At 39.5% G+C, this 27,936-nt stretch overlaps 1 protein-coding gene across 2 annotated transcripts in view; it reads left to right on the top strand.

The window, feature by feature from the left end:
* Positions 1-27,936, top strand: part of LOC135493661 (teneurin-m-like) — a 207,495-nt gene that overhangs the window by 130,499 nt on the left and 49,060 nt on the right. For both annotated transcript variants that reach the window (XM_064781151.1, XM_064781150.1), the window contains exons 7-11: positions 20,340-20,529; positions 21,035-21,252; positions 24,317-24,391; positions 25,505-25,764; positions 27,208-27,340. In XM_064781151.1, the coding sequence (XP_064637221.1) occupies positions 20,340-20,529; positions 21,035-21,252; positions 24,317-24,391; positions 25,505-25,764; positions 27,208-27,340 (876 nt within the window). The remainder of the gene's footprint in view (positions 1-20,339; positions 20,530-21,034; positions 21,253-24,316; positions 24,392-25,504; positions 25,765-27,207; positions 27,341-27,936) is intronic.

Raw genomic sequence — 27,936 nt, 5'->3', positions numbered from 1 at the left:
ATAATTTTTCGACGATACAGTAGATTGCTTTAAGAACTGGGTTAATAGAAGGCGGAAAGTTGATTATTTTACTTATGATGTTATTAATGTGCTCATTTCCTTGCGGGATTAAAATTTGTGGCGACGGCGATGCCGACTAAGGCACTCCCTCTCATAATCAACAGGTTACTGTCTCCTGTCAATCGTTTTCACATTTTTGCATTCGAATTCGAAATTGCCTCTGGGCATCACGCCAGTTGGATATTCTCTGCCGATTATGAATTTATTCACGTCAGATTACATAATTTCCTTGCTGGAATGAAAACGATGCATTCAGCAACATATCAAGTGTACTTCTCATAATCAACACTGTCTGCGTGAGCTGTATTCGTATTTTTGCGTTAGTATTTGAAATTGCTTCAGGGCTTCACGCCAGAAGGATATTCACCATCGATTATAAAATTATTTACGTCAGATTACGCGAGCATGCATCGCTATTCCGATACGATATTGCCCAGTCTCTAAGCCACACAAGAAGAAATCGAGATCAATTTTCATAGAATGTGAATTTGCATATTGATGAGGTTTTCCCCGGGTGAGGTTCTTGATCAGACGTGACCAATATCGAAGCTATCCTCGGCTAGTGCGCCTAGCATGGTTACAGGTGGTAGCTGCGACAATGACGTCATCCAATATTGACAATCTGCTGCGCTAACCGAGCGCTAAGATACGGCACTGTCACTATTGGTATTAGCATAGAGCTATACGCCGCTGTCTCACTACCGTCAGTCATCGCTTCGCTGGATATTGCGAGCGTCGGTCGTCAATGAGCTGAGCGCTAGATCAATGCATCTAAGGGATGCTATAGGTATAAGAGAGATTGGATACGCGGAGGTATAGCAGATCTTTCAGGGAGTACTTAGCTTCGGTTAAAGCATCATTTGGTTTTCTACCGAAATTGAAACTTTCTTACACAACTGGTGAGACAATGCAACAATTGATGTACACCAAGCTATATTCAATTGATGCAGGTTTACTAAAGTGATGGAAAATTACGACTGGACTTGTGTGGTACTGTTCACGATTTGCTTTGGATAGAATCTTACTTATGTGGTGCCAGATTTGCTTCGGAGAGGTTCAGAGCACGGAGCTGTTTAGGGAGGTACGCTGATTTGTGGATAAGGCTTGAACGCAATCATGTCTTTGAAAAAAGGTATGGTGTATATTTTGTAATCATTATTGTACATGTGTACCATATTTAATTTTGTGAACTGGATTTGCAGCATAATTGTACACATGGCAAATAATTCGATCTTAGGTTATTAAAAACCTTAGCTGGAAAATTATTATTTATTTATTCTTAAAAATAAATTCCCATGTTGCTGATTTTGAATTAACATCTTCTTCTGTACCAGAGTTTTTAAAAAGTCTTAATTTTTGCAATTTGCAAAACTTTCTATGGAAAACAAGGATTAAGAAATTGTTCTCAATTTTTCCGATTAAAAAAATGGTTTTCATAATTTTTTTGTTGAATTAAGGAGAAATCCGTGAAAAAAAATGCCGGCCAAACCATTGCCACCTGTAGTCAGTCAGAGCACCTAAACTCTACCTTGGGCTCATTATTGACTCTGTGAAAAATATGTGAGCGATTTGTACTGTAGGAGAAAACCACCGCATGTGGGGAAACTTGAGTTGAAATGAGTCGCCCTTGCTATCGAAACAGTATATCAGATCTGACCAGGAATCGAATGCTGATATTTACTTGGGCGACTCTGACAGTTGTAAAAAAAATTGTAGATCAACTGGATTTCTTATCGATCATTTTTTCCAAGTTAGCAGCATGTTTATGTTAAAAGGCACGTTCATAAATGTCAAACATATTGAGGGCATTGTATTGAAATCTAGGAACCTAAACCACCATAGTTCAATTATTGACAGATGATAGTAAACATGTTGCCTGGATAGCTTGAAGTGGAAACTGTGACTAAAGATGGCATTTGGAAATCTCGCCTCAAATACAAAGCACTTAACAATGAGCTCACAACATTAAGCAATAAGCTTTTATCCTCGGGGCAGATTTTTCCAAGAAACTAGCATTGTGTTGGTTACATTTCAAGCTTACTTACATGTGAGACAGAATTCATATATCGTAAGATGGGGTGACATTGGTCCAAAATTTTGGGGGAAATTTACCCATACATTTTCCACTCTCTACTTCTTTGATCCATAAATGGTAAATTTCCTATTTCAAATGAAATGAAAGGTTGTTAAAAGATACCTCAATTGGTTAAAATGGAACGCTGTCAAAAGATATCTCATTTGGCTAAAATTATCATAGTTTGACCTAAGTACGATTTGGTGAGTTGGGGACATTAAACCCCCAAGGCTAATGTCACCCCAGTTGATGCAAGCTTACACTCATCAGATTATGTCTGCATCAAGGGGCAAAAGGCTCAACTTCATTCCAACTTAACTTTAACAGAAAATGCATACAGCTGTGATTGCAAAACTGTGCATCATGCATTAAGGATTCCCTCACGAAACACACAACAAAATCTAACAGGTGACCCGCTCATGTTTGCATGTTTAATGATCATGAATATTTTACTGCTCGTGTCGTCCTCAGTCTTTGATGGAATTTTAATACGATTGCTTTCGTGCGAATGTCTGGCGTGATTTCAGAGCACCACACTGCTGCTGCTTTGAGTTGGTTAAATGTGATTATATTAGATTTGCGTAGAACTGATGCTGAGTTTTTCGTTTGTAGCAAAAATGTGCAAAAAGTAATATGTGCTTTAAAAGTCTTTTACGTGTTGCTTTGACTTCTTAATGAAATTATGTCCTTTTGACACTTGCTGTTTACTTTGTTCTGAAAAAATGAATTTTTTTTTTCATTCTCAAGAAGAGCAATGTTTCTTTGAGAAAAATTGTACTTGCAGGTATAGAATTGGTTTGAGTTAGGCCTATACTTTGTGGTGGCAGAGGTTCATGGTGGTGGTATCGATTGGTTTTTTGGGGGATGGGGGTATTGGAAAGATTGATATTTTGATACCAGAATGAGATAATTTTTTCTCCGGTTGACATCACTAAGTCAAGTTGATTGTTTCGTTCTATTGTTTCTTGGCATACCGCACATTAAAAACACACTGTTTCAATGCATTTCGAAATCAGGCAATGCAACATCCCTCTTCAAAATATCACCATTTTTTTCGGATCAAAATCTGAACCATCATTGCATTCCTTCACGATAAAGCCATTGTTCCATTTTGACGTAATCAACAGCCACTACCCCCCCCCCCCAAAAGAAAATAAACACAGTGACTGAACTTTTAGGAGAAAAACCTCTGTTAGATTAAAAGATACAGACTACGAACAGACAAAATATGGAGGGGAACTATACCCAACATGCTCTATATTGTTCCGCGCAACAAAAATAGCTGTCTCCGATAAGTTGATGAAAGGGCGAATAATCCCGACCTCCAGTCTATTGTTCTCCTCATCAGCTAAGCCTCACTTTGACATTTATTCGCGCAGTTTAAATCAATATTGAGAAAAATGCGGCACCGTGCTATAGGTTAGTGGTGTCAGCTACCTCGTGTGTTTTCCATGCTTGATAAACAAGCGCTAAGCAATGTGCTATACATAGCGGGTATTAGTGTGTGAGATGCTAATGCCAGCATCCACGTTATATTGTGCCGTCGAACTGACTCCGTTTGTTTGTATGGTTGTCAAACATCTGGTGTCGGTGACATTTTGGACAATGTTGGTGACATGGCAGCAATCATTGGATACGAAGGCAAACCTGTAGGTCCCTCCTGTCTGAAGCCACGAGGCATGCCCCACCCCCTTTAATCAGAATAGAATGAATTTTCAGGGAATCCCCCCCCCAAATAACTACTTCTAATTTTAGCCAGGATTCTCCTCAAGCTAACCACTAAACAAGGCAATCGAGATTAACTGGTATTATTTCATTACAACCAATGAATTATGCATCAATGAGATGACTTCCGCTCTAATAATTCTGCTCTGTCCGTCAATCAAATTTGTATCAATTAGGCCACTAATTGGTCCCAAGTGGTTTGTGGTTGGAGAAGAGTTCTGATTTTTGTCAGGCGCAGCTAATTTTTACAGTTTGCCTGATGGAAAAAATACTGGCACAAAATGTATAAAAGTCAGTTTAATCGTTTTCTCAAGTGGACTGGTAGAAAATCTTTAAAGGTAAAATTCCAGTTAAAGCGGTTTTCTTAAAGAGGTTTCAAATGGCGGAGAAAAAAGTAAATGTGTCCATTGCATTAGATAACACGTGCATGGATTAACAGTTGCATTAGATAACAGTTATCTCCTCAAATACATTCTCAGTCCAAATATAGCACCTAATCGTTATAAAATAGTGGTGTCAACAAACACCTCAATAATGGATTTGTGCAAATCACTACGAGTATTTTTTCAACCACACCCTTCTGGTATTTAGATGCATGCTATGAGATCAGCTGAAATTATTGCGATAAATATGATATACATATTTGAATACATCACTGGTGTCTTTGTATTACTCTATTCATTGTGATATTCAAGAATAGATTCATCATTATAGAATATCCTCCAAGTAGATAAATAGCTTTTACTGTAAAACCCTATGTATTGTGTGATTCAAGAACAGATTCATCATTATAGAATATACTCCGAGTAGATGAATAGCATTTACTGTAAAACAATAGAATGTACTGAGAAACAAGCATATGATGGACCTCACAATATTTAGTTACTGAGAAGAAAGAAACATTTGAACATAAAACTAACCAGAAGTATTTTCTTGAAAGTGATAGTAAAATAGAATTTTCTTAGAAGCAATCGAAAAGAAGTTACTGTGAAGCAAGCACATGACCATTTGAATAGAATTTGCTGAGGAGCAATTGAAAAGAATTTACTGTTAAGCATATGATTTGCTGCAATCTGTATTCATCGTAGCTCTTTTATATTCTGTATAAAGGGTCAAATATACCGTTAGCTGAGATGGATGCTTCGTATCGCAATCGATAACAACACCCCTGGCCATGATACCTGCGCCATAAAGTTATGAATAAGTTAACAGCATATTACTCTATGACTAAATATCGTTATTGTTATGGCTTCTTGAAAGATACATGGTGATGGGTTGGTGTCAGCCTCCGTGCACATGCAGTATCCATGCTCCGTGCATCTTTTATATCTCTTGTGTGTCGTTAAGTGGAAGCTGCGCCCGGTGGTGCTGTAAGGGATATTAACCCTTGCAGTGTGGGGGGTCGGTGTAATGGCTGGAGTGGAATTCAATCAAGTTACTCACAAACAAGTGCTACATGTAGCACATAAACAATTAATGCAACTTTGTGTGGCACACTTTTCAACAGTTCAGTTTAATCAGAACAGACAAAAATAAAAAACAAAAATTCAAAATATTTTTTAGCTCAGCTGACAAAGTCAGCGGAGCTAGTAGAATAGCTGTTCAAATGGTGTCCGTCCTGCAATCCATCCATCCATCCATCCATCCATCCATCTAGGGACCCATCTGTGGACAAAATTGGACATTTCTGATTGGGAAGGCCTAGCCACTTCGTTGACGGTGCTAAATTAGGAGTTGCCCAAGGTGAACTCAAAACACGAAAAATCAGCGCGATCCGACCTGTATAAAGAGAATGAGGTCATTTCGCGTTTAGATTTCTTTCCCTTTTTACCTCGGTCCACAGAGCAAATATTGTTTTCAAATGTGGCTGAATATTTTTTAATATTTTTTAATTTTTTACTTTTAATGGAATTAATATAGTTTTCACCGCCAGTTGGCGCTGCAGGCACATTGACTGAATTTTGGCGATTTCAAATTTGGCGGTGGCTCAACTTTTTGCAAGCAGTGCCGCTGATTGGCCGATCGATAGAAGAGATGCCATCATTTAAAAATGGCGGTAGTCGCTGCTTCAATGAAGATGAGTGAACTTTCTCATGTTCAATCGGTTGATACTCTTTTAATCAACATGACCATGTACCTGAAATTTGTTTAGGTACTGAAAAGAGTCTATATAATTCAGATTTATCGATAGTTTTTTATAATATTGCGGAAATTTTGTGCACAAATTAGCGAAAGTTGGTGCTCGTCTCATGTCATTTTAGAGCGAGAAATTTGTTTCCGTCGATCTCTACCACTGAAAAATCGCTTGCATAGCTTCGAATTTTTGTGAAAATAAGTATCTGAACTTGGTTTCAAATAGTCTAGAGAGTTACCTTTGTGGTGATACATATGGTATGTGATAAATATTTGTAGAATTTGTGAAATTCGGTTTTCAAACGTGCCGATGAAGCAAGCGATCTCGCGTGAATTTTGCAAGTCCTGATATGTCGACCGGGTGTCAAAAATCACTCGCCTAAATTCAATTCAAAGATCAAAAATAATATCTGAACTTAGTTTCAAATAGCCTACGCAATTATCATTTCGGTGATATATAATGCATGCATGTAATAATTGATTAATCTGCCTAAAACGCGCAATTAAAACGGCGAAAGATCGTGATAAACACTCTGGTGGCGGTCGCACTAAATAACGACCGGTAGGGCCCGGCGTCTGGCGGAGAAAAAAAGGTAGCGCCCGGAGGTTGAAACGGGATTTTTATGCACTTTTAACTGTATATATATGTTGTTTGGATGTATTTCTAACAGTTCTGTAACTTTGATGACCAAGCTTGCGCCCAAAGTTGGTAAAATTGATGCTTGTTTATGGACTGCGCTAGCGACCGGAGAATTCGCCGTCGGCCATTTTGGCTACGGTCCTGGCAATTTTGCAACAAATTTCGCCATTTACGTTTGTTTACAATTATTTTGAAAGTCACATTATGACATCGTAGTATGAATCCCACTGCAGTTTCGTTACGCAGCAATGCTCATGTTTTTGGTTTGCAATCCTGTACTGTCTGTACACTGCGCTGTGCATGGCTGTACTGTAGCTGTAAAAAAGACAAAAACCATAGCCAAGCCCTATAGGACAGGCTTAGAGTATAACTCAACAGGCCCTCATGATTCATTTGATGGACACCTTATTTGATAGTACCTCATCATTAAGTCCACTAGATCCTGTTCTGTCACATGTCGTAGACGATAGACAATTTTCAAAATGTAGTACACCACTCGCTCATCTTTAAGCCCAGCTCTCGGCTCACATCATGTGGGCACGGTTGGCTGTTGAGTGTTATGGTTCAGTCTGTGAGACTAATTTAAAGAGGTTACACTTTTATTTTGAATTGGAAAACAGCCCACAGGATGACTTTTCACTGAGTAATAAGTGTGCCCTTCGAAGGTTAAGTCTCTTTCTGGATTTGCTTCCATAGATGCCCTGTTCAGGATATCATCTGACCGATGCCTGATCAAGCACAGACTGTATCCGGTGGTGTACATTTCCCCGTCTATGTCACCCTTTTTTATTCAGTCAGTGTTAATTTCTCTTCTCTTTTTTACAGATCAACTGTTGTTGGTTATTGCAAGAGGAGTCGTTGGCACATTTCAAGTCCAGGAAAGCACTTGCTGTTCCCACATTCAGAGTAAGGTGTGCTTACTCGTTTTACTGCTTTCCATTCCCGGAGAGCGTTATCAAATATCTGCCGCAAGGCGCTTCAAATATCTGCCGAAAGGCATCAAATATCTGCCGTACCAATAAAGTTCATTTTGTTAACCAACTCTTTATCTTCTTTTCTTCACATACAAAAAAGACCGTCCCAAACATTTGGCTGCATCCACTTCATAAATGTCCAGACAACAGTCGGTTCATTTGACCATTGTAAAGCACCAGGCCCCACCTCACAAAATACACTGTAATAATTATGTACCTTGTGTCCATGTGCATGTTATTAGTTCCACCTACGCTGCATGAAGACAAGGACTCCACTCTTTGACGTCACCACACAACTCCTTGACGTCATCACACACCCCACTACTGCAACGGCAATAGAAATGACTTTACGTCATAATACCAGGGTGACGTCAACTCAGTACTTCAGCATGCACTGATATAGCAAGAAGGTCTTTTGCATCAGCACTTCTGCGTGCTAGACGTTATAGCTTCACGTTGCCTCATAATAACGGTACCGACACACACTTGGCCCTTGCCTTCACCTATCCATTTCAGCTGAGCGCCAGGCCCTTGGGCCTCTTGTTTTTGTAACCTGCTGCCCAGGAGGCACTATTTTAGTTGTGTCGGCTTGACGCGTTCAAAACAGTCAGAGAACACGCCAATGTATTGTCACCAATTTGACTTTTCACCTTTGAAAAGGCCTATGTGGAATACCAGTTGGGGTTGAAAGAATCCATTCTCGTGGTATTCACTTTGACTTTTGCGTCTGCCTTTTGACATTCGTGTAATGTCTGTGACATCTCAGCAAACAATCTCTGCAAAAAAAACATTTTCCTCTTGGACCTTTAAGCCACAATCTGGTTTCAGTTTGTATTTCAGATAATTTCTATGTCATTGATATTGTCCGTTGTCGCGATGATAATTATAGTTATATTTAGCTCTGCCCTAGGTAGTTTTGCCTCCCGGCTATTTCCACGATTAAAGTTGTTTGAAATCGAATCAAAGTATTGCATCATTTGAAAGAACGTGAAGAGCTAATTCAACAAATGACTATCATTTTGTCTATTCTCTGACTCAAGTTAACTTCTCCATGATTTGTGGGCATTATCTAGTGCATAATGTATGCCGTTTCTGGATGAAGTAAAGTTGAATTCAACTCCATCATCACTGCTGGTTGGCTCGTGTTACTTGAATCTCGCCCGAGGGGAAGTTTCATGTACTAGAACTCGGGAGTCAGTTTTCGAAATCATGCAGGCATTTTATTGTGCAGGCATCAATTGAAAAGCAACTTGCTGCAGGTTGATCTTTTGGACGTAATTGCCTCTGGACGAGCTTTGTCAACAGAATTCGAAATTCACTTAAAAGATTAAAATCATGCTGCTCCCTGCATGTTTCTGTTTTTCCAGTTTTTATGAAAATTTATAAAATTCTAAAAATCTTGAAATATTTTTTTTTCATCGTTATTTATTTACTACCGTTGTGTCATGTCGGAATCCACTGCTTCTACATGTTCGCATACGTAGTTCGATTGTTCATTGACAAAAATAATATATCCTCTCCCACAAAGGGTTAAGACTCTTAGGTAAAGCCAAAGCAAAAAAATATATACAGACCAAATCACTTGAACATGATTGTGTTGTAAGACAAGAAGATGGCCTGAAAAAAAATGGTTGATCTTCTTTGGCAAAGGGCTAAGACTCTAATGGATTTAGAACCCTCATACATTTTCGCACCTTGTCGAAGGAGATTGTTAGGTGAATTTAAAGCAAAAGAAAAAAAACATATGCACAAACCAGACTGCCTGTACATGGTTGTGTACTTTTGGCTTATTGGCAAAAAAGGTAGATCCTCTCTGGCAAAGGGTTAAGACTGTTATAGATTTAGAAGCCATGTAAATCTAATGGACATCTCCCAAGGACAAGTCATCAATAGTAAATTGTTACCGAAACTCATTGCACGCTGATAACATGCTCATCCGACGCATGCTAACTCATTTTCCAATTCCGCATGCGCCCGATAGCACACATGTTGCATCCGACATGTTCAACGTCAATAAGGTAACGCACGCATGCAATAATGGCTGCAAATTAAGCATCAGGTGGATCGATTGTGTTGACGAGGAATCTTCGTATTGATGCGGTGGCCGCGGGAAATCAAGCCATTCCCCACAACAGCTACCAGTATATCCAATTTTCGATTCCATTTGCCTAATAGGCCGACATCAGCGGTGAATCCCCGTAACGGCATTCGCAGTAATTGGCGCCAGATTGGTTTAATGTTTTGCCTAATCATAGTTAAGTATTTGATATCAAAAGTCTGATTATTCTATTGCTGTTGAGAGCCTGGCGTTGATCGCTTAAAATTGCTCGAATTTTATTTGAAAAACCTGGGATCATTGTTTGATATGAAGTGGATTGTTTTGTAGTTTATTTTCGAAGAGTTGAAAAGTTGTTGAATTTATTTCTTTCAAACATCTCTTCTTTCAAAGTACTTCAGCTTGCCTGTGATAGGTATGTTAATCACGATGCCCATGATTGCTCTTTACTCCAGACTCATGGTAGCTTCTAAGAGGTGCACTTCATACTTACCGAACGTGAGGCCAAGTTATACATCTCATGAGCTCAGAGGTAAAAGCCAGGCAGCCAAGGAGCCTCTTGTTCATTGTTCAAACATGACTCCCCTCATCGTTCATGGATCGTTTGTCATACTATCACTTTCAGCGCATCCTGGTAAGAAACGTCATCCCAGGCTCTGTTGCGAGGAGATATCGATTCCGACTCCGTCACATGATCCGCCCGCTGCTCCAACGAGAGCTTCTTCACCACCAAGTCGCATTGTTAATGGATTTCGAATCTGAGTCGTGTATTCTGTACCTAGACTGAAACTGGCCCTTTAATAGGATACATTGTCCTACGCATCAATGTCTCGAATGTAAGAGAATGTCATTTTGTTTCTTGATGGGGGATGAAAAGTCATCCTGATACTTTGGGATTATGCGAATTTTTTATCAGAATGCATTATTGGTTTTATAATGTAGGTTTCTGTACATGCATTTTCATATGACAGTAAAGAAGTAATGTACTTGTCGCTGTATGTGTGTGAGGATAATACAGTATAATTTGCCAAGTAAGGATAGTTGGACTTAACTAACAGAAGTGAGTAAAAAAGTTCATTACAAGTTTTGTCTACACAATGGTAATGTTGAAATTTATAGTCAGTACATATTTAAATGTAATTTGAAATTGAGTTAAAAATTTCAAATTTTTAACGAGTGGCATCGGCCTTTAAAGACCATAAAATGGTAAAGTTTGACCTTTTGAAAAGTATCAAACAATGTAGTTGGTTTTTCCGCAAAAAAATGCGCTAAAACCATGGTATAGTTTCATATCAAAAGCTACGGAAAACACTGATTGCGCTTTTGCGGGAAATTGTTTCTGAAGTCTTGTGACTCATAATCTTTTTCATAATCGTGACAGAACAGTAAACAACTGACCGTGTTATTCATCATCAAAGAGTTATAATTGATAACAACCATTGTTTTCTGATGGTTTTTGCTGATCACGCGTCGGTCCTCGAGATTCTTAGGTCTCTAATTAACAAAACACCGCAGAGATGAAGTGTTTTGATGTATATTTGTGTCGTTGTTTGAATGGTTAGTTAACTAAGATAAAATTTATGATATCTGATCCAAATTCCTATGGTTTTACTTCATTGTCAGCTTGTAATTATCTTTATTAGGAATCATTTGTTGTCATCGAAGTCAAGAAAAACAAATCAGAAAACTTTCCAATGATACAAATCGTATTCTAAGTAAGTTTGACTGGACCTGTTGGGTGGATCTAGAATCAAACAAATAAAATTTGGATTAATTAGTAGATCTTGTATCAGCTGCAGAGTGACTGTTGTACACAACATAAGTTGCCAACGAACATCTGTGCATGGAAAGTAAAAAAAAACTGTTAGGAAATATCAAAATCTTTCTTAAGGACATTACAAAAGTGTGTGATAGAAATAGATGATAGAAATATCAAAACCTTTTGAAATGACCATTCCTTGGAAAGGACATTCCAAAACTTTACGATAGAAATAGATGATAGAAATACCAAAACCTTTCAAAGTGAGCATTCTTGGAAAGGACATGACCAAACCTTTATGAAACGATACTGTAGAGGGGAGAGGGAGATAGCTGTTCCCACATCCTGTTATGAAAAAGGCCCCTTCCTGAAGCCAAATTCTGACTCAACTTTTTACCTCTCCTAAATTTTCCTCAATCCTGCGAAAACAAAATGTAGTGTCTGTCTCAAGTATCAGGGGAGTCTTTTGGTCCATCCCAGCATACTTTTCCCCCCTCTTCAATATCATGCTGCTTTTGTCACAACTGATATCGCATCGAGCTAAAATATAAGTTTTTTCTGAAAATATCAAATGTGAGACACCTAGCAGTTGCTACCAATATCCCAGCAATGATTTATGCCGATGTATAATGATTTCTCTTATGATTTATCCAACTAATGAGTTTGCTGCGCGGCGTGCCGATGGATTCATATTGAAGCCTGGCCGGTCATGCTCATATGATCACCGATCAATTTGACCAGCGCTGGGCAATATCCATGCCGTCTTGTAATAGCCTGGGTTAACCCCCATTGCTCGTAAATCGGTAAAACTGAGATGTTTCTGTACATTAATAGTTTGGTATTGCATAGCATTTATGAATGAATGAATAAATAAAACAGACAATCAAAAAATGTCAACAGTTATGTTGGTATCACTGAAGCTGGTGACAGTGTTATATCTCCCAAGAGATGTTAGTTAGAGATGTTGTGCTCATGCGGTGGCGCCATCTTCAGTGGCATATCCAGAAATTTCTGAAAGGAGGGTTACAGTCAAACCTTGGGAGCTCCGATTGTGTATTCTTGAAAAGGAGGGACTGGGGTCCTCCGAAGAAAAGTTGGAATTTTGGGTGCTGAAGGCGTTTTCTGAGCATCTGAGTGCTAAAAATAGTAGGAATAATTTGCAGTGCCCCGAAAGATTGTTGCTCTCCAATAAAAAGGGGGTGGCGTGCTCCTTATGCACCTGCCCTAAATATGGCATGATCTTTGTTGAATGAAGTTGATGAAGCTGACATGTCCGTTATGACTTTGTTGATGAAGATTGGGATGGTGTGTTGTGCCTGTTATGCCACGTTCTCAGAAATGCATTCATTCAACACTTGGCTTTGACTTATTCAAACCTTGAACATGTGGAGAACTATAATGACTTCATCCCTGAAGAAAATTTTCACGAAAATGAATTAACAGAAAAAAATCTTCCCATTACAAAATCTAATGGAATTTGAAGGGTTTCATCTCAAGGGATCCAGAGATTTATAAACATTTTGGTTTCAAGCGTAGTTGGCTTGGATTTCAGTTAAATTCTAAAACACATTCTGATACACGTTTACCATGTATATGTGAATAATTCAATGATTTATCTCGAATTGAACAAACTCGTGTCATATTTATTTCCAATTTCGTATCAAACTAAACGAAAATCCATTTCGAGACCGCGCGAACCAGAAACAATAATGATACGCAGTCAGTCATGCACAGATCAATAGCTGATTCTCAGGTTGGTGTTGCTTGAGGATATGTTTGGTAACTCGTAATGAATTTCAAACAAGGCATGCTGTCCCAGTCTTAGCCCTGCAGCAATGACCTGATATGACATTGCATGTATAGTCCACCCGTGATTCTGAGGCTGGGACCAACCTTGGCACATATATGGTGATATTGCATGTGTAGAGTTAACTCATGATTCTGTGGCCAGGACCAACACAAGCAAACCTATATGATGATTTGAAGGGTTGACCACAGGCACCACAATTTTGACTTGAACTTAAAATCCTATTAAACACATGTTAAAGCTATAAGAAGTATTTCAGAACAAAGTGAACACCAATTTCAATGGTGAGAGTCTGAACTTTGTTTTCAAGAGAACAGCCTCTTATTTCTTAAATGGGCAGTCCTTTCATATTGAAGGAGTTCTATCGCTTCGGATTTCAAGTTTTAGTCAAAATGGTGATGCCTATGGTCAACCGTTAAGTCAGTGGTGCTTAGGACGACTAAACTCTTCTAAAGATTCACCAACTGATAGAAGACTAAATGGTCTACACCTTACACAAGGTAACTTGTAGAAGCAGTCCTCAGGAATCAAACCATGAGCTTCAGGTTATAACCCAAGACTCTAACCACTACACCATCAATCTCCAAAGACAAAAAATCTTATTCGATATTTGTCACTTCTAGCTATGTTAAAAGTGATGATTCAATTACGTTTTTCGAAGACACCCGAACCTGTCCCTTCTAGCATCGTGGATATAACGTGTCATCGTTAATTCATTCTTGCACATAAATTCCGTATTGTTTTCCAGCCCGAGTGCTTGTTTCTGTCTCGAGTGTTTCTGTCAAATGTATTGCTGACTTTCTCCAAGGCACAAGGACTCTTAACCATAGGTTTGGTACCCGATTGTCTCTCAGGTGGCAGGACCTGGCAAATGTGACAATTGGTCATGGGCAGTCGCCACTCTCTGGATGCAAATGTCATCCAGAAATATCCGAACCTTGCTCGGTGTCCGAGAATCGGCAAAGATGCATGTCTTTGGCGCAGTGCGAACATCATGTGATCATCTAGGCCATTCAGCACTCAATGCTCTAATATCGGAGTTTCAAGAGACCTGGCTGGATATTCTCATCTCCAGATTCAAGAAAAGATGTTTACAAGTCAATGATGTTTGCTAAAAGTAACACAAGAAATCAAACCCTTGACCACAGAGGTGACAGGGGCTGGCGTTTCCACTGCGCCACTTCAACAGCCCAACCTCTATATGGTCAGTCTTCATAATCGTTGGGTGGAGAACCTCAAAGCCTTCCCTGCTAGTTGTCAAGTCTCAGGTGGCACACAGTAATAATCAGATGGTCACAGGTGCTCCAGGCAAGTATTTCCTTTTCATGATTAACCTGGCTTATTGCTCGCCAGGTTACCATGTCCTTTTGCATATACACACAAACATGTACTCTAGATTCACCAATCTACGACCAGGTGCTCCCAGCAAGTATTTCCTACTCGTTATTAACCTGGCTTATTGCTTTCCCGTCTTTACCATGTCCATCATACATACATACATACATACATAGACTGTTTCTTGGTATTCAAAAGACGGTCAAAATCACGTATGGGTTGTTTGAGCCAATTCAAAATATTCAACAGGTTACTGACACCAAGTTGTCTGGTGGTTGTGATGTCATGTTCTGGCTTGATCTTTGTGTCATTTTCGTATGAACAAAGAGCAGTCTTAGGTCGGTGAAATTAGAGTATGTTACAGTGTCAATCAAGTCTGTGATCAGGGATGGGGTGAAGCATATGTGGTCTTAGTAGGTAGGTGCCTGTTGCCAATGGAGAAAATAGAAAAAAAGGGAGAAAAGGGGGAATAGTGAAAAAGCCCCAAGTGACAAATTTTATGCTGCGAGGCGTAAGTCACATCATACCTTGATCATGACGGGTCTAAGGTAATCGAAGACATGATGCAACACTTACTTTGCCATGGGATCGGAACTTTATCAGACCTCAAAATTGGATTTTTCTCTGTCGTCAAGCCTTGAGGAATTGCCCCAAGTCCTGCTTAGGTTTGAAGTATTTGTTGCGTTTTGGTTAAATCTGTCTCCCGCAGATTGAAGACTTTTTACCTGCCTGATTCTGCTCCTTTGTTAAGGTGCCCACTCTATCTGATGTGTATCGCTGCATCTTTAGTTGGCGTTCTTTATGGCCTAGTGATGCAATCTCTACCCTTGCACTCGTTCTTTTGATGTCACTGATTCTCGTTCTTGACATCATCAGTTCCTCTTTTTGAAAAACACAGCGCAAAATGCCCATTCAAGTGAAGTCACCCCGTCAACCAAATGGCAATTTTATGGAAATTGAATTTGTTGCATCCAGCGATCGCCCAAATGTACTATACAATGGCGGCAATTCCGCGGCATTAATATTCTGCCTGAGTTTATCGGCCCTAACCTCCTTCGTGAACGCCATGATTTCATACGTGGTTATTACTCCCAACTCCCAAATCTTCGCCATCAATCATCACAAAATGTTAGCGGCAAGCATTCCGATTATTGCCTTATTAATTGTCTGCATTCTTAAGGAGCTAAGAGATGCTGCAGAGGGGAGTTGAGTGGTATATACCAGCAAAGCGTGGCTGCGTCTGACGTTATTACTCAGAAGCGATGTTAATTGCGTTGGCTTGAAATTTATAATCAAACAGGAATGTTATATAAAACTTTCCAAAGAATTTTGCAATTTCATCTCATATTGCCCCTCCACTGGGGCACTTTCATAAGTTGATAAAGGCCTCAGGCCTAATATGCATGAACAATTTTCTTTGGTCAGGTACAACTTCTCTGTAAAAGATAAGACGACCGAAAGTGCCCCACAAACAAAAGACGAATATCACTGCGACCTGTGATCATGTTGCATGCAACCAAAATTGCTCGTTGGCAGTATTGCAGCTGCCTGCAACAAGAATCCGTGATTACACTGACCTGTGATTATTATAAAACAAAGCGATTACGAGTTTTTCTCGTAGACAAGAGATCTTTTGTCACATATAGCCAAGATTACAGTCACACATCACAGTGACAAAAATTGCTTGTTTGCACAGCGCCTTAATTACGCCTTGATTTGTTGTCGAAATCACGGAAGCCCGAATGCCGCACCTAAGATAGGAAGACGTGATATTCTAAATCATAATTCTTTTGCACTTTTACACCTTTTTGAGATTTTTCCTGATTTCTTGGTAATAATTTACCATTATCTCTTCTTCCTTCGAGCGAGAGCGCCATATTTTATCATGCATTTATTACACTGGAGTTGTTTAATGACATCGGAGTCATCTAAACGACCGCTGGTAGTTGACTAAAGAGAACAAAAAGAACATAGCGCGTACCACGTATTAGCATACCGACTATCACTGTTACTGCCGGACTACGTCTCTAGGAATTACTCGGAGGATACATTTATTGTCTTGGGCAGTTGTCTTAATGAGAGATAGTGGTCGGGAATGAATGTTAAGCGGTCTTATAACGTCAGTATACATGTGGAGGTGATGGGTATGGTCTTGTTCATTACAAGCAAGATGTCTTAACCGATTATAGGTATGGCCTTGTCCATTACAAGCAAGATGTCTTAACCCATTATAGGTATGGTCTTGTTCATTACAAGCAAGATGTCCTAACCCATTATAGGTATGGCCTTGTCCATTACAAGCAAGATGTCTTAACCCATTATAGGTATGGTCTTGTTCATTACAAGCAAGATGTCCTAACCCATTATAGGTATGGTCTTGTCCATTACAAGCAAGATGTCTTAACCCATTATAGGTATGGCCTTGTCCATTACATACAAGATGTCTTAAACCATTATTGGTGTGGCCTTGTCCATTACAAGCAAGATGTCTTAACCCATTATAGGTATGGCCTTGTCCATTACAAGCAAGATGTCTTAACCTATTATAGGTATGGCCTTGTCCATTACAAGCAAGATGTCTTTACCCATTATAGGTATGGCCTTGTCCATTACAAGCAAGATGTCTTAACCCATTATAGGTATGGCCTTGTATGTTTACAAGTAAGATGTCTCAACCCAAAAACTCATCTTGACTAGCAAGGTTTTGCATCACCTTCTCCTCTTATCTCTTTATATCACAAGATCTGACATAAACTACCAGTACCGGGTAGGGTCGTACCAATGAGGTAGATACATTACTTCTGACACAGACTGTAGTCTGACAAAGCCTTGTGGTCTCTTGTCATGTTATCCACAATAACAAGCTCTATTCTCCGTTATCTGAAACACCTGCTCCTGTCCCCAGGACAACCCGATATCAACAGGTCTTACTTTTATCTTCACAACAGAACAAGGCCTATTCGAATTATGAATTATTTTCATCGGATGCGTTCAGGGAAATCGTCCTCAGCACGTACCAGTGTCTCTCACAGGTGATCGTGGACTAAGTGACAGATTCTGCCAATAAGTGTTGAGAATATGTTGCCATGACGACCAATGAGAATGCATTGAATTTTGGTGTGATGGAATGTTCATAGTCGCACATACATAATAAAACTACAACCTCCACGAATTCCTCGAGTTCGAATGAAAAGGTGATCCCATCTAGTCAAAAGCATAACCTGTCGTTGCTATGGTTACCTAGAATCCCAATATTGACAACGAAAATTTTTCCACTGTTCTACGACATTGTTCCTACTTCCAAATGGCTTTTTTAAGCTATTTGATCTAAAATCAAAACTGAAAACCCAAAAAACAATGCATATTTAGGGCAATACTTTCTTGGAACGAGTATTGTCATGATGATGTAGACCACCTAATATTACATGCTGTGTTCTATCTGTTCTATGAAAAAGAGCTAATCCAGCTTATCTGTGGTGTCAAAAAAGGCAGTTAGCTTGATTTATGCTCGTTTAAGATTTGTGTAATTTAAGCTATAGACTGCGGTACTATAATACGAGGTCGTAAATTTCATGTAAGAGACAGCGCGAAAATGATAAATTTGCAATAAATGGAGAGAGTCGTTCAGTGGCGCTCCATTAAAATACTTGTAGTGGCGCTTAACGATCTTGTGTAGAATTTGCGTTTGATTAATTAGGCTATTTAGGATAAGTGATGATGTCGCCACATAATTAGGGAACCTGCCCTAGCTGATGAAATCAAATATGATAGTGGGGGAATGATAAAGAGGAGTGGAAATTTTTGTATTTGTAATTTTTTAAAGGCGTTTTTCACTTCACTTAAAAACCTCACAAGTATTTTTGTGTTGGCCAAAAAATCATTTTAGGTTTTTCAGAAACTCAAAAATCCTTTTTTCTAAGAGTGTATATATATAATAACAATAATAATAGTTATTAAATTAGAGTGCTACAATAACGAATAAAATCATTTCCTAAGCACTTTACAAAAGATAATATATATATAAAGACATCAAAATAAGTGTGACAGAAATAGAAGAAGTAGATTTTAGTACATTATAAAAGACAATTTTTTGACATTTTTGATAAAAAAGTTGACTAGACATTACTAGAACATTTTATAAAAAGCTGAGTTTTTAGGCGTTTTTTGAATATATACTTCCTTTAAAGGGGTACACTGTTCATATTACTTGTGGTCCAGTTAAATAGAAATCCACTTATACACAATGCCGTAGTGCAGTTATTATGAATACAAATTTGTTGAAATTTGGTATTCTGTATATCTGTCACCAGAAAGGCAATGCTGAAATTTATGTTTAGTATGTATTTACGCAATGGGACATTTTAAATTCAATTTAATACAATTTAAATTTTCTAACGCACGGCGTAGACCTTTAAGCCACAAAAACAAACACTCACTGCCTTGGAATCCTGACAGTATAATTTTTTTTAGAAATTCAAACACACCAAAATTTTAACGAACGGCGAAGGCCTTGAAGTCATCCCCAAGTCCAGAAAGTAATCTCCAGAAATCTTTATAGCCGTAAAGTGCATTTTCCCGCCTGCTGAAAGCGCAACTAGTCAATCCATATTACTGAGTTTCAGTACAAAAAATCATCTCGAGGGCAGATTAAAATCATTAGCGGTAATTTTATACTTTTTCAAAAGGGATTTATGGGGTTCAATTTACACTAATCTTAATTCCGCCTTTAAGGATGCCACATTTGCTATAGCATTTTTGCGGTATTGATGAGCGCGGATCGTTGGCAAAGGTCACGGATCTTTTTGCTGAGTTTTGTTTCGTAACCGATTTGAGAAAATCTGATTAGAATTGATGTTTGTGCAGTATTGCCACTTAGTTTTTGATCAAATTACGCCTTTGAGTGTCAGCCTCGCGATTGTCAGAAATGTTTGTAAATGTAAAGCGCCATGCAGACAAGTGATTTTAGTCGCTGTGACTTGCAAAAGAAGCCATAGCAACATGGAAAAAGACCTTGACATCATAAAGTTGATCTGAACCTGGAATCGCAACAAATTATTCGTGGCAAATTTGCTCATTTCAAACTGGAAGAAGCAGAATTCTGCATTTGCTGTTTAAATTTCTGTGCGTTTCAAGTTCGAATTTGCCTCTCAAATCATGAAAATATAGTGGAACCTCTTTTAAGGACAACTATGGGACTGTCCTGATTACTGAGGCCAATTCCAATGGAAATTACCAATTTGGGACAAAAAGAAGTGTTCTTAATTGTGAAGTTATACCTTATAAAGAGGTGTCCACTATGAGGGAGGTTCCACTGTAAAATGGCGCAAACATGAACCCATCTACAAAAAGTTGCTACTGATCAGTTATCTCATAATATGTAAGTAAAGGAACAGGTATATGAAGCTTACCTTATGGAAAATGTTATGATTGGGCAGATGTTCTGGCGGGCCAGAAATAGCAAGCAGGAAAGATCGGGGCCAGTTAATGTCAGGTCAAGAGGAGGTGATGTTGTCCCTATGACCTGCAGGTCGTGTTGCTTGAACCAAACTGATTATTAATGCGTCTTTCTATCTTTGCAGCTGAGCCCTGGGTACATGGGCCTCTTGTTTTGAGCTCCACCAAAAGTGTTGATGTTGGCTCTTATCTAAAAATCTAGTTTTATAATTTTCCAGTGAAGTTCTTGACACATGAGACTCAGGGTCAGAGTTCAGTTAAGAAGTTGTGTTTCAAAATGTTATGTCACCAAACTTACGATTTGTTCCTTTTGTCGTTTTAGTGCCGATGCATCAGTCCAACTTTCCACGGACGGTTCCTCCCAAAAGTAATAACAGTCTTCCACCCAGAGCAATAAATGACCCAGGGAGCCCGCATCGGGGCACACCCACAAAGATGATGGATGGACGAATGCCTGACTACGAAAGCCTCAACTCGCTCAACACTCAGCACAATAATAATACTCATGATAGGTAAGCGGACGCCCAACTTCAGCCAATATAATACAGTAGAACCTCCCTAAGCGGACACTCTCTATGAAGGACACCATCTCAAAATTGCTATTTCCATTGAATTCTACCTCTGTAGTCTGGACACCTCCCAATTAAGGCCAGTATTTTCTGACATAAGGGTGTCCTTAATAGAGAGGTTCTACTGTACTTAGTCATTTAGAGCTGTGAACAGAAATCGGAATTGTGCAGCTTGAGGACGACCTCACATTGTACCTCATAATATCACCCCACCCCCATCCCCAAACTAGCCAGGTTATGGAAGGTTCTTCAGGTTATGCAGGTTCCCATCACCAAAGTTAAGCAATGTTGGGAGTAGCTACATTTGTAGTCAGTTTAAAGTGGTGGCTTGATACACTCATACTGCGGTTTGTGAGCTGATGCAGGAATTCTTCTTGGCCACTCTCGGTAGTGTGTGTCACTGCAGCTGCTAGATAAAAGACTGACGTCTTGTATTCTCTTCTTTCAGACACCACCTACCACCCGTACATCCGTCCATTCCAAACGCAAGCGTGCCTGTACCGTCGTACAGCCCCGTGCAGAACGACTTCAGGAATTACTCAAAGCTGAGCAATGCGAGTTACCGAGTAAAGAAGCAAATCAAAAAGAAATGTAGCTGGAAGATTGCCGTACTTGTCTTAGTTATAATTGTGGTCATCATGGCTGCATGCCTCGCATTTCTAGCAGGTACGTTTTCTAAAATAGTTCGAAATGTAGGGATGCAACTTTTTTTCCGCTTAAAAAGGTTTTATTTGACAGCAGAAATGAAAAGATCTTTGATACAGCCATCTGTAGAACTTTGAATTTTCGTAATTGGGCTAAAAATGAGCATTTTGGGGACATATTCCTTATGCAAGAAATGGCAGTTCGAAAGACTCCATTTTACTAAGAATTCTGTTACATCCCTGCAGAATGCCATATTTTCTCTGGTTTTTGTGCCCACATTTGGCATCTCCTATGTGGTGATTAACGGGATAACCAATATATTTCCATTGGAAACCTCCCTTAACAGACACCTCTCTATTAGGGAACCCTAGTTTTGGTCCAAAATTGGTTGTTTCCATTCAATTTGACCTCTCCAATCAGGACATCTCCCTATTAAGGACAGCACTTGTCAGTCCCAACGTAGTCCCCAATAGAGAGGTTTTACTGTACTTCTATACCATGTATACTCTTTTCGGAACAATGAACAGAACTGTTAAACATGATATTAGTTATTTCTCCCCCAGCACCTCTCAAAGAAATTTGGTCATTTCCCTCCTATTGTGTGAAGACCATTGCAGTCTGTGACCAGCATCCTGATGGCCAGTCTAATCTCACTGATAGTGATAACATGGCCGCCCACCAATTCATAGCTAAACGGGACTTGACACTTTTGTTCAAGGCCCGAAAACAGCGTCGTTTTTTTTAGATTTAGCGAACTTCCGATCACATGACAAATCCATTGTTGCGTGATGCCACAAGTGCCCATGAGGTCACGCAACACTTGACCTGTCATGTGATCAGAAGATTATTGGACGTGAAACTGCAGTATTTTTGGTACTGCGAGTAATGTTTTCTAGCCTTGAATGAAATCTGTACCTCCTGTATTCTTGGCTTTACTCCTGATTTGAAGAAAATGACAATGCAGGTACAAACGTGAATTGCCCAAGGTTGACTATGTTATGGATAGGCATCAAACCCAGAGATGTTTCACTCCACAAGAACTACTAGACTATAGTCTGTTTCGAAATCGAGCTCAGATTTTTTATGACTTCACACAGAAAATGCTGCAGTTGATAAAAAAAATTTCATCTGAAAGTCCGATGTACCTAAAAATACTTAAATTTGCGAGAACCAGACAAAGTATGTCGAGGAACAAATTATTCAATATGACACTCTGACAATTTTCCTGGACAGTTTAAGCTTATTTGTGAGCAGTGCCATTTTGTCATGAAATGAACCACAGATTGGTCGTTTTCCCCAAACCTCCAACAAAAGAAATTTGGCAATTTCCCTATCATTGATAAGAGGACGTGCCCAGCAATCTGATAGCAGTCTCGCCTTGTCCTTGGATGTCCTAAGACGTGTAAGACTGTGTGAGTCATGTCTACTGAAGATATATAACCTAATCTGGGACCACATCTCAACTCATTACTGTTTGGTTGGGGACACTGTTACGAAAAGCTGATTGAGAGAATTTGATGCGAGATTGCAGTTTGCCCATTTTGGTCAATTCTTCCAGATATGTAGAAGTGTGGTCTAGTGTTCAAGGTGTTAAACAAATAATCCAACCATTGGTTGCTCAAACTCCTTTGTACAGTACAATGTTTGTGGCCTTGGGCATGCCCTTTACTTTTGTTGTCACATTCTTTGAATGAGACATAAAATTAAGATTTCTTGCACCTAGTACCTGTGTCTTGTCGTCATGGCGTGTCAAAGATAAATTTTTTTAAAAAGGCCTGATAAAAAAGGCTAACTTTTCCTCAGCTAAAGACGTAATCATGAGGCAAATCAGCCTGAGTGGTGCCCAAACGCAGTGGCCCGCAAAACACTTGGACAAGCAAAATATGAAGTATCTTGATGTATTATGCCTAACATCAGCCAGTTCTAACAGGGTACATGTAACTAATTGCAAAAATGCCAAAAAAGCTATTGATGATTTGTGACCCATCACAGCAAAACCAGGCACATGCCTCATAGAAGATGAACCTAAATGACAGCAGGAGATAATGGAAGAAACTGATGCACTCAGATTTCAAAAAGGCAGACAACATAAAATGAACAACCAGTCCATCTCGACCTGCCAAGCCTAGAGCGATATGTGCCTGGTTTTGTTGTGCCCGGATATATATATCCAACAATGGGTGGATTGTCATCCATCACTGTGTCCCCATCACCTGTAGAATCACCCAGCATCCACACAAGATGCATATTGGTACAAATCCAATTTCCACCCTGCCAGTTTTTCCACCCGAGCATCTAGCGTCGATAATCACGGCCGTGATTCCACGCGGGTGATGAACGCAATACATACGGACAGCGCCTGGCAAAGATTTCCCTCTGGAGTCTCGTTATACCAATCAGAGTTGTGCCTTCTGTCGTGATTACGATCTGCGTTTTACGCCCACCGTCGCTGATGCTGTTACTGAGTATAACTACGTAGGGTTGCCATTGGTGTCATACTCTGTCAAGAGTATAAACTGTATCGCCAGCGTTTGAGGAAATTCCTTTTGTAATTATGGTAGAACCTCTCTGTTAAGGACACCTTTGGACTGGCAAATTGCTGTCCCTGGTTTAGAGATGTCCTTATTACAGAGGTCAAACTCTATCAAAATGGCTTATTTGGAATGATGTCCTTTTCAGAGAGAGGAATCAAAATTCACTTTCAGAAAAGAACGATTTTAGGAGCACAGTCCAAAAATCAGGCCACACCCAAAACTACAAATGTATGAAGACATTGAATACTTTGGTCACACAGGAAAAATTGAGGTTGCATGTGCTACCAATACCAAATAGGGCTGAACTTTGATCCCTGAGTGAGGGTGTCCCTAATAGAGAGGTGTCCGCTAAGGGAGGTTCCACTGCATTTCTTGAACATCTAAGACATTTGAAGATCACAATCCCATTCAATATTTCCCAATCCCCAATTGGACAACAGGAGTGAACTACTCAACTATACCTCTGCAAAGGTCTGAGAGCCTCATCTTGTTTTCAGTCAAGGAGGAATGAGTGTGATGTTCACCAAATCAATTTCACTTTCTCTTTCCAGCTTCATCTGTGTTAAATAAGGGTACGACCCCTGTCTCGGATAGGAACCGAACCCTTGTCAGGGTATTCACAACAGGTTAGTACCAATTGAGGAAAAATGGTGGCGTAGTTGTCAGTGCCAGACTTCTGACCAAGAGGTTGTGGGTTCAACTCCCTTCCAAGCCACCTTGTTCTGTTTATTTATACTGACAACACTGTTTTGACCACCAAATCTTTGTGCGTTTTTTTTCACAATCCACAAAATAATGCAGCATGCTACATAAAACCACTGGAGTAGTTTGTAAAAACCATCACACTGATAATGCAAGCAGTTGTGCACTGCTTGCGCAAAGCATAGGGTATGTCAATTGTGACTGGGACTGTACTGGTAGCTCCAACGATAATTGCAGCTTTAGCTTTCTTTAATTCTGATCACAATGACGAAAAAATCAATAATGCGCAAAGTAAACATGTTCGTCCTTGTGTCTTGAAATAGAAACTTGACTCGGAAAAGAGTTTAGAATAAGGCTCGTCTCGTTGAGATTTGTTTTTTAGAAGTGCCAGTGGCGAGGTGAATTGAGAAAAAATTGCCAGACACAACCTTAACGAGGTTCTGTGGAACTTTTTTAATTGAATTGTTCTCGCAATAGAATTTCGCCTCAGCGATTTTAATTCAATTTCACCTGCGCCGTGATTATGTCTTTGGGGGTTTGAATGTGTGACAGAGGTTTATTACGCTGAAATGAGGTTAGGTGGCTGGTTTTTTATTTTGATAATGGTGGCTATATTGACGGAAACAGGAAGTAATCTGGGGTGGAGTGGGAGTATTAACTCTTTCAAGACGGGCACGGTTTTGAGAAAACTGCAAAAATTGTCGCCAAAACGAAAATCACCCACACAATTATTGATATCAAATTTCATAACCCGCAAAAAATAAATATGCACCTAGATTCGGTGGTTTGCTGTGTAGAAATTCAACTATTGTTCTACTTCCGAGCAGCTACAGTGACATGTACCACCCTCTTGGGGAGTGCAGAACCCAAAATTTCTGACTTGTTAAAACCTTTTAACATGACCATTTATTGGAATCGGCTCGATGAGAGCTTTCCAATGGTACCAACTATTGTACAGGAATATTGATAGAATTACATGTAGGGTTACTGAAAAATTTGACAGTTTCTGAATGTTTTTTGAATGTTGCTTTTTGCAGGTGCTACAAGCTATGCTGAGGACTCCGGTTACTTGCGACTAGGCAAGACGTTAGAGAAGGAAATACCTCCCTACAGCTTCTGGAGGATGCAAATGTCAATACACCACCCGGACTTCATGAAGTTTAATTTCTCCATTCCCCGCTATGCAGTGATAGGCTTTTATGGTCGGCATAACCAGTACCCTACACATCTACAGAATGACTACAGTGCAATATTCGACGGACGGAAAATTAAGGATCGACGGAAACGAGACACAACGGTTGGTACTTTCTACTTGTGCTTTCATCATGTTGATGTTGGTGAGGATTGGTTGGTTGGGTGTCTCAAGGTTCATCCTAGGACCCCATGTGCAGTGGCCATGTCATAAAGACAATACAATTATGGCCATGTGCAGTGGCCTAGCATATAAACAATACCACTATTACCCTATTTATGTACAGTGGCCATGTCATGAAGACAATACAACTATGACCCTATGTGCAGTGGCCATGTCATAAAGACAATACCACTATGGCCCTATGTGCAGTGGCCATGTCATGAAGACAATACCACTATGACCCTATGTGCAGTGGCCATGTCATAAAGACAATACCACTATGACCCTATGTGCAGTGGCCATATCCTAAAGACAATACCACTATGACCCTATGTGCAGTGGCCATGTCATAAAGACAATACCACTATGGCCCTATGTGCAGTGGCCATGTCATGAAGACAATACCACTATGACCCTATGTGCAGTGGCCATGTCATGAAGACAATACCACTATGACCCTATGTGCAGTGGCCATGTCATGAAGACAATACCACTATGACCCTATGTGCAGTGGCCATGTCTTAAAGACAATACCACTACATCCTAGGGACCACCAGTAATCAAAAACAGCTTCCTATAATATCTTGTGGTGCACTTTTTCATTAGCACTGGCTTGAGATCTAAATGGTTAATCCTATACTGCTGTGAGTTTAATCACTCAAAATATCAAAAGTTGGGTCAGAAAGATCAGCGGATGACTCAAGTGCCTTGGGCTTTAAGTGTAGGAGTGATGACGTGAATATCTAAACTCTAATGGAATGATTCATTGGAGGGAGACACTGTTTGAGCAAAAGTTAATATGTATAAAGATTGTGTGTGTGCAGCTTGGTGCTTAGCACAACTTTTGGAATTTGATCATTTGATCTTTTGGTAAAAATGTCATGGTTGAACCCAGAATATGATATGAACATGATAAAGGAGTTTTGTAATCAATGCCTTCCATGAATTCATGCCCTGATATATCTCAATAATTTACTGTTAACCTTAAAATATTCGAGCCTATTTATCAATGCAATCGGTGAAATTTCATTAAAAATTTAATTTTCGCGATATTTATTTTGGCGGATTACAAAATTTGTTCAAGTTTTCCAGAACATATACGCGAGCGAGATAATGTAAAAGTGCTTTGAGACAAAACAGTTGTACAGTTTAAAGCGCTATACAAGAACTTACATTTCATTTCATTTAGTCTGCTGCCAATTGAAAAGGAACAAATATGCCTTAAAAACTTTCAGCTTTGCAAACATATCACAGTTTACAGCCAGTGTTCATGATCCAATGTCTTTGTTATGGTCAAAAAAAATATTTTCCAAAAAAAAGATTATCGACCCCTTCTCTTTCAATTTTTCTGAGATCCTTAAAATAATCTTCAAAATTGCTTTTCAGGATGCATATACTGCCCAGGACAATATACGGAATACGTCGTATCACCATTTCTTCGAGGTCGGCACGTGGTATTTGGCGTTATATAACGACGCACCGGATCCAAATAAAGTGACCATGAAGGCCGGATATCTTGGTGAGTGTCAACTCTCTGTTGGTCTTTGGATTCTCCAAATTGAACCAGAAATAAGCATTTTAGAGGCATTTTTGTGCCAATGAGTGCTGATTGAAAACACAAGGCTTTAAGAAATACATTTCAGACTATTTGTCTAAGCTCTTTGGAATCCCTGAACTTAAGAAGTACGCTTGCTGAGCACTCCCCTTGAATCATATCCAAGCCAGCCTTTCTTCTTCGAGAATGATGTTGGAATAGTTGTTCAGTTGCCATTGCCGTTTTCCTCCCATGGGTTATATTAGGGATTGGGCAGTTCACTCGTTATGTGCCCTGGGGGATTAGTAGCAGAGTATGCATCTATATTACTGTATTGCGAGATTGCTTGGCGTATACATACACGAGGCTGACTAGAGTCACTGATATGAGTGCTTGTGCTGTGAGCACGAATTATCTGATAAGATTTTCTGGAAGATTTCATTAAAGAATCTGTTTGTTTGCTTAGACACGAAGATTTTCCTAAAAGATGTTTTAGCACTCATACATGTATATACTGTGGAACCTCCCTTAGCAGACACCTCTCTTATCAGGACAACCTCCCTAGCTATTAGGGACAGTAG

The sequence above is a fragment of the Lineus longissimus genome, chromosome 9 (assembly GCF_910592395.1).
Source record: "Lineus longissimus chromosome 9, tnLinLong1.2, whole genome shotgun sequence".
Classification (NCBI taxonomy): Eukaryota; Metazoa; Nemertea; class Pilidiophora; order Heteronemertea; family Lineidae; genus Lineus; species Lineus longissimus.
The sequence above is the reverse complement of the archived record's forward strand: the minus strand, read 5'-3'. Positions and strand labels throughout refer to the sequence as shown.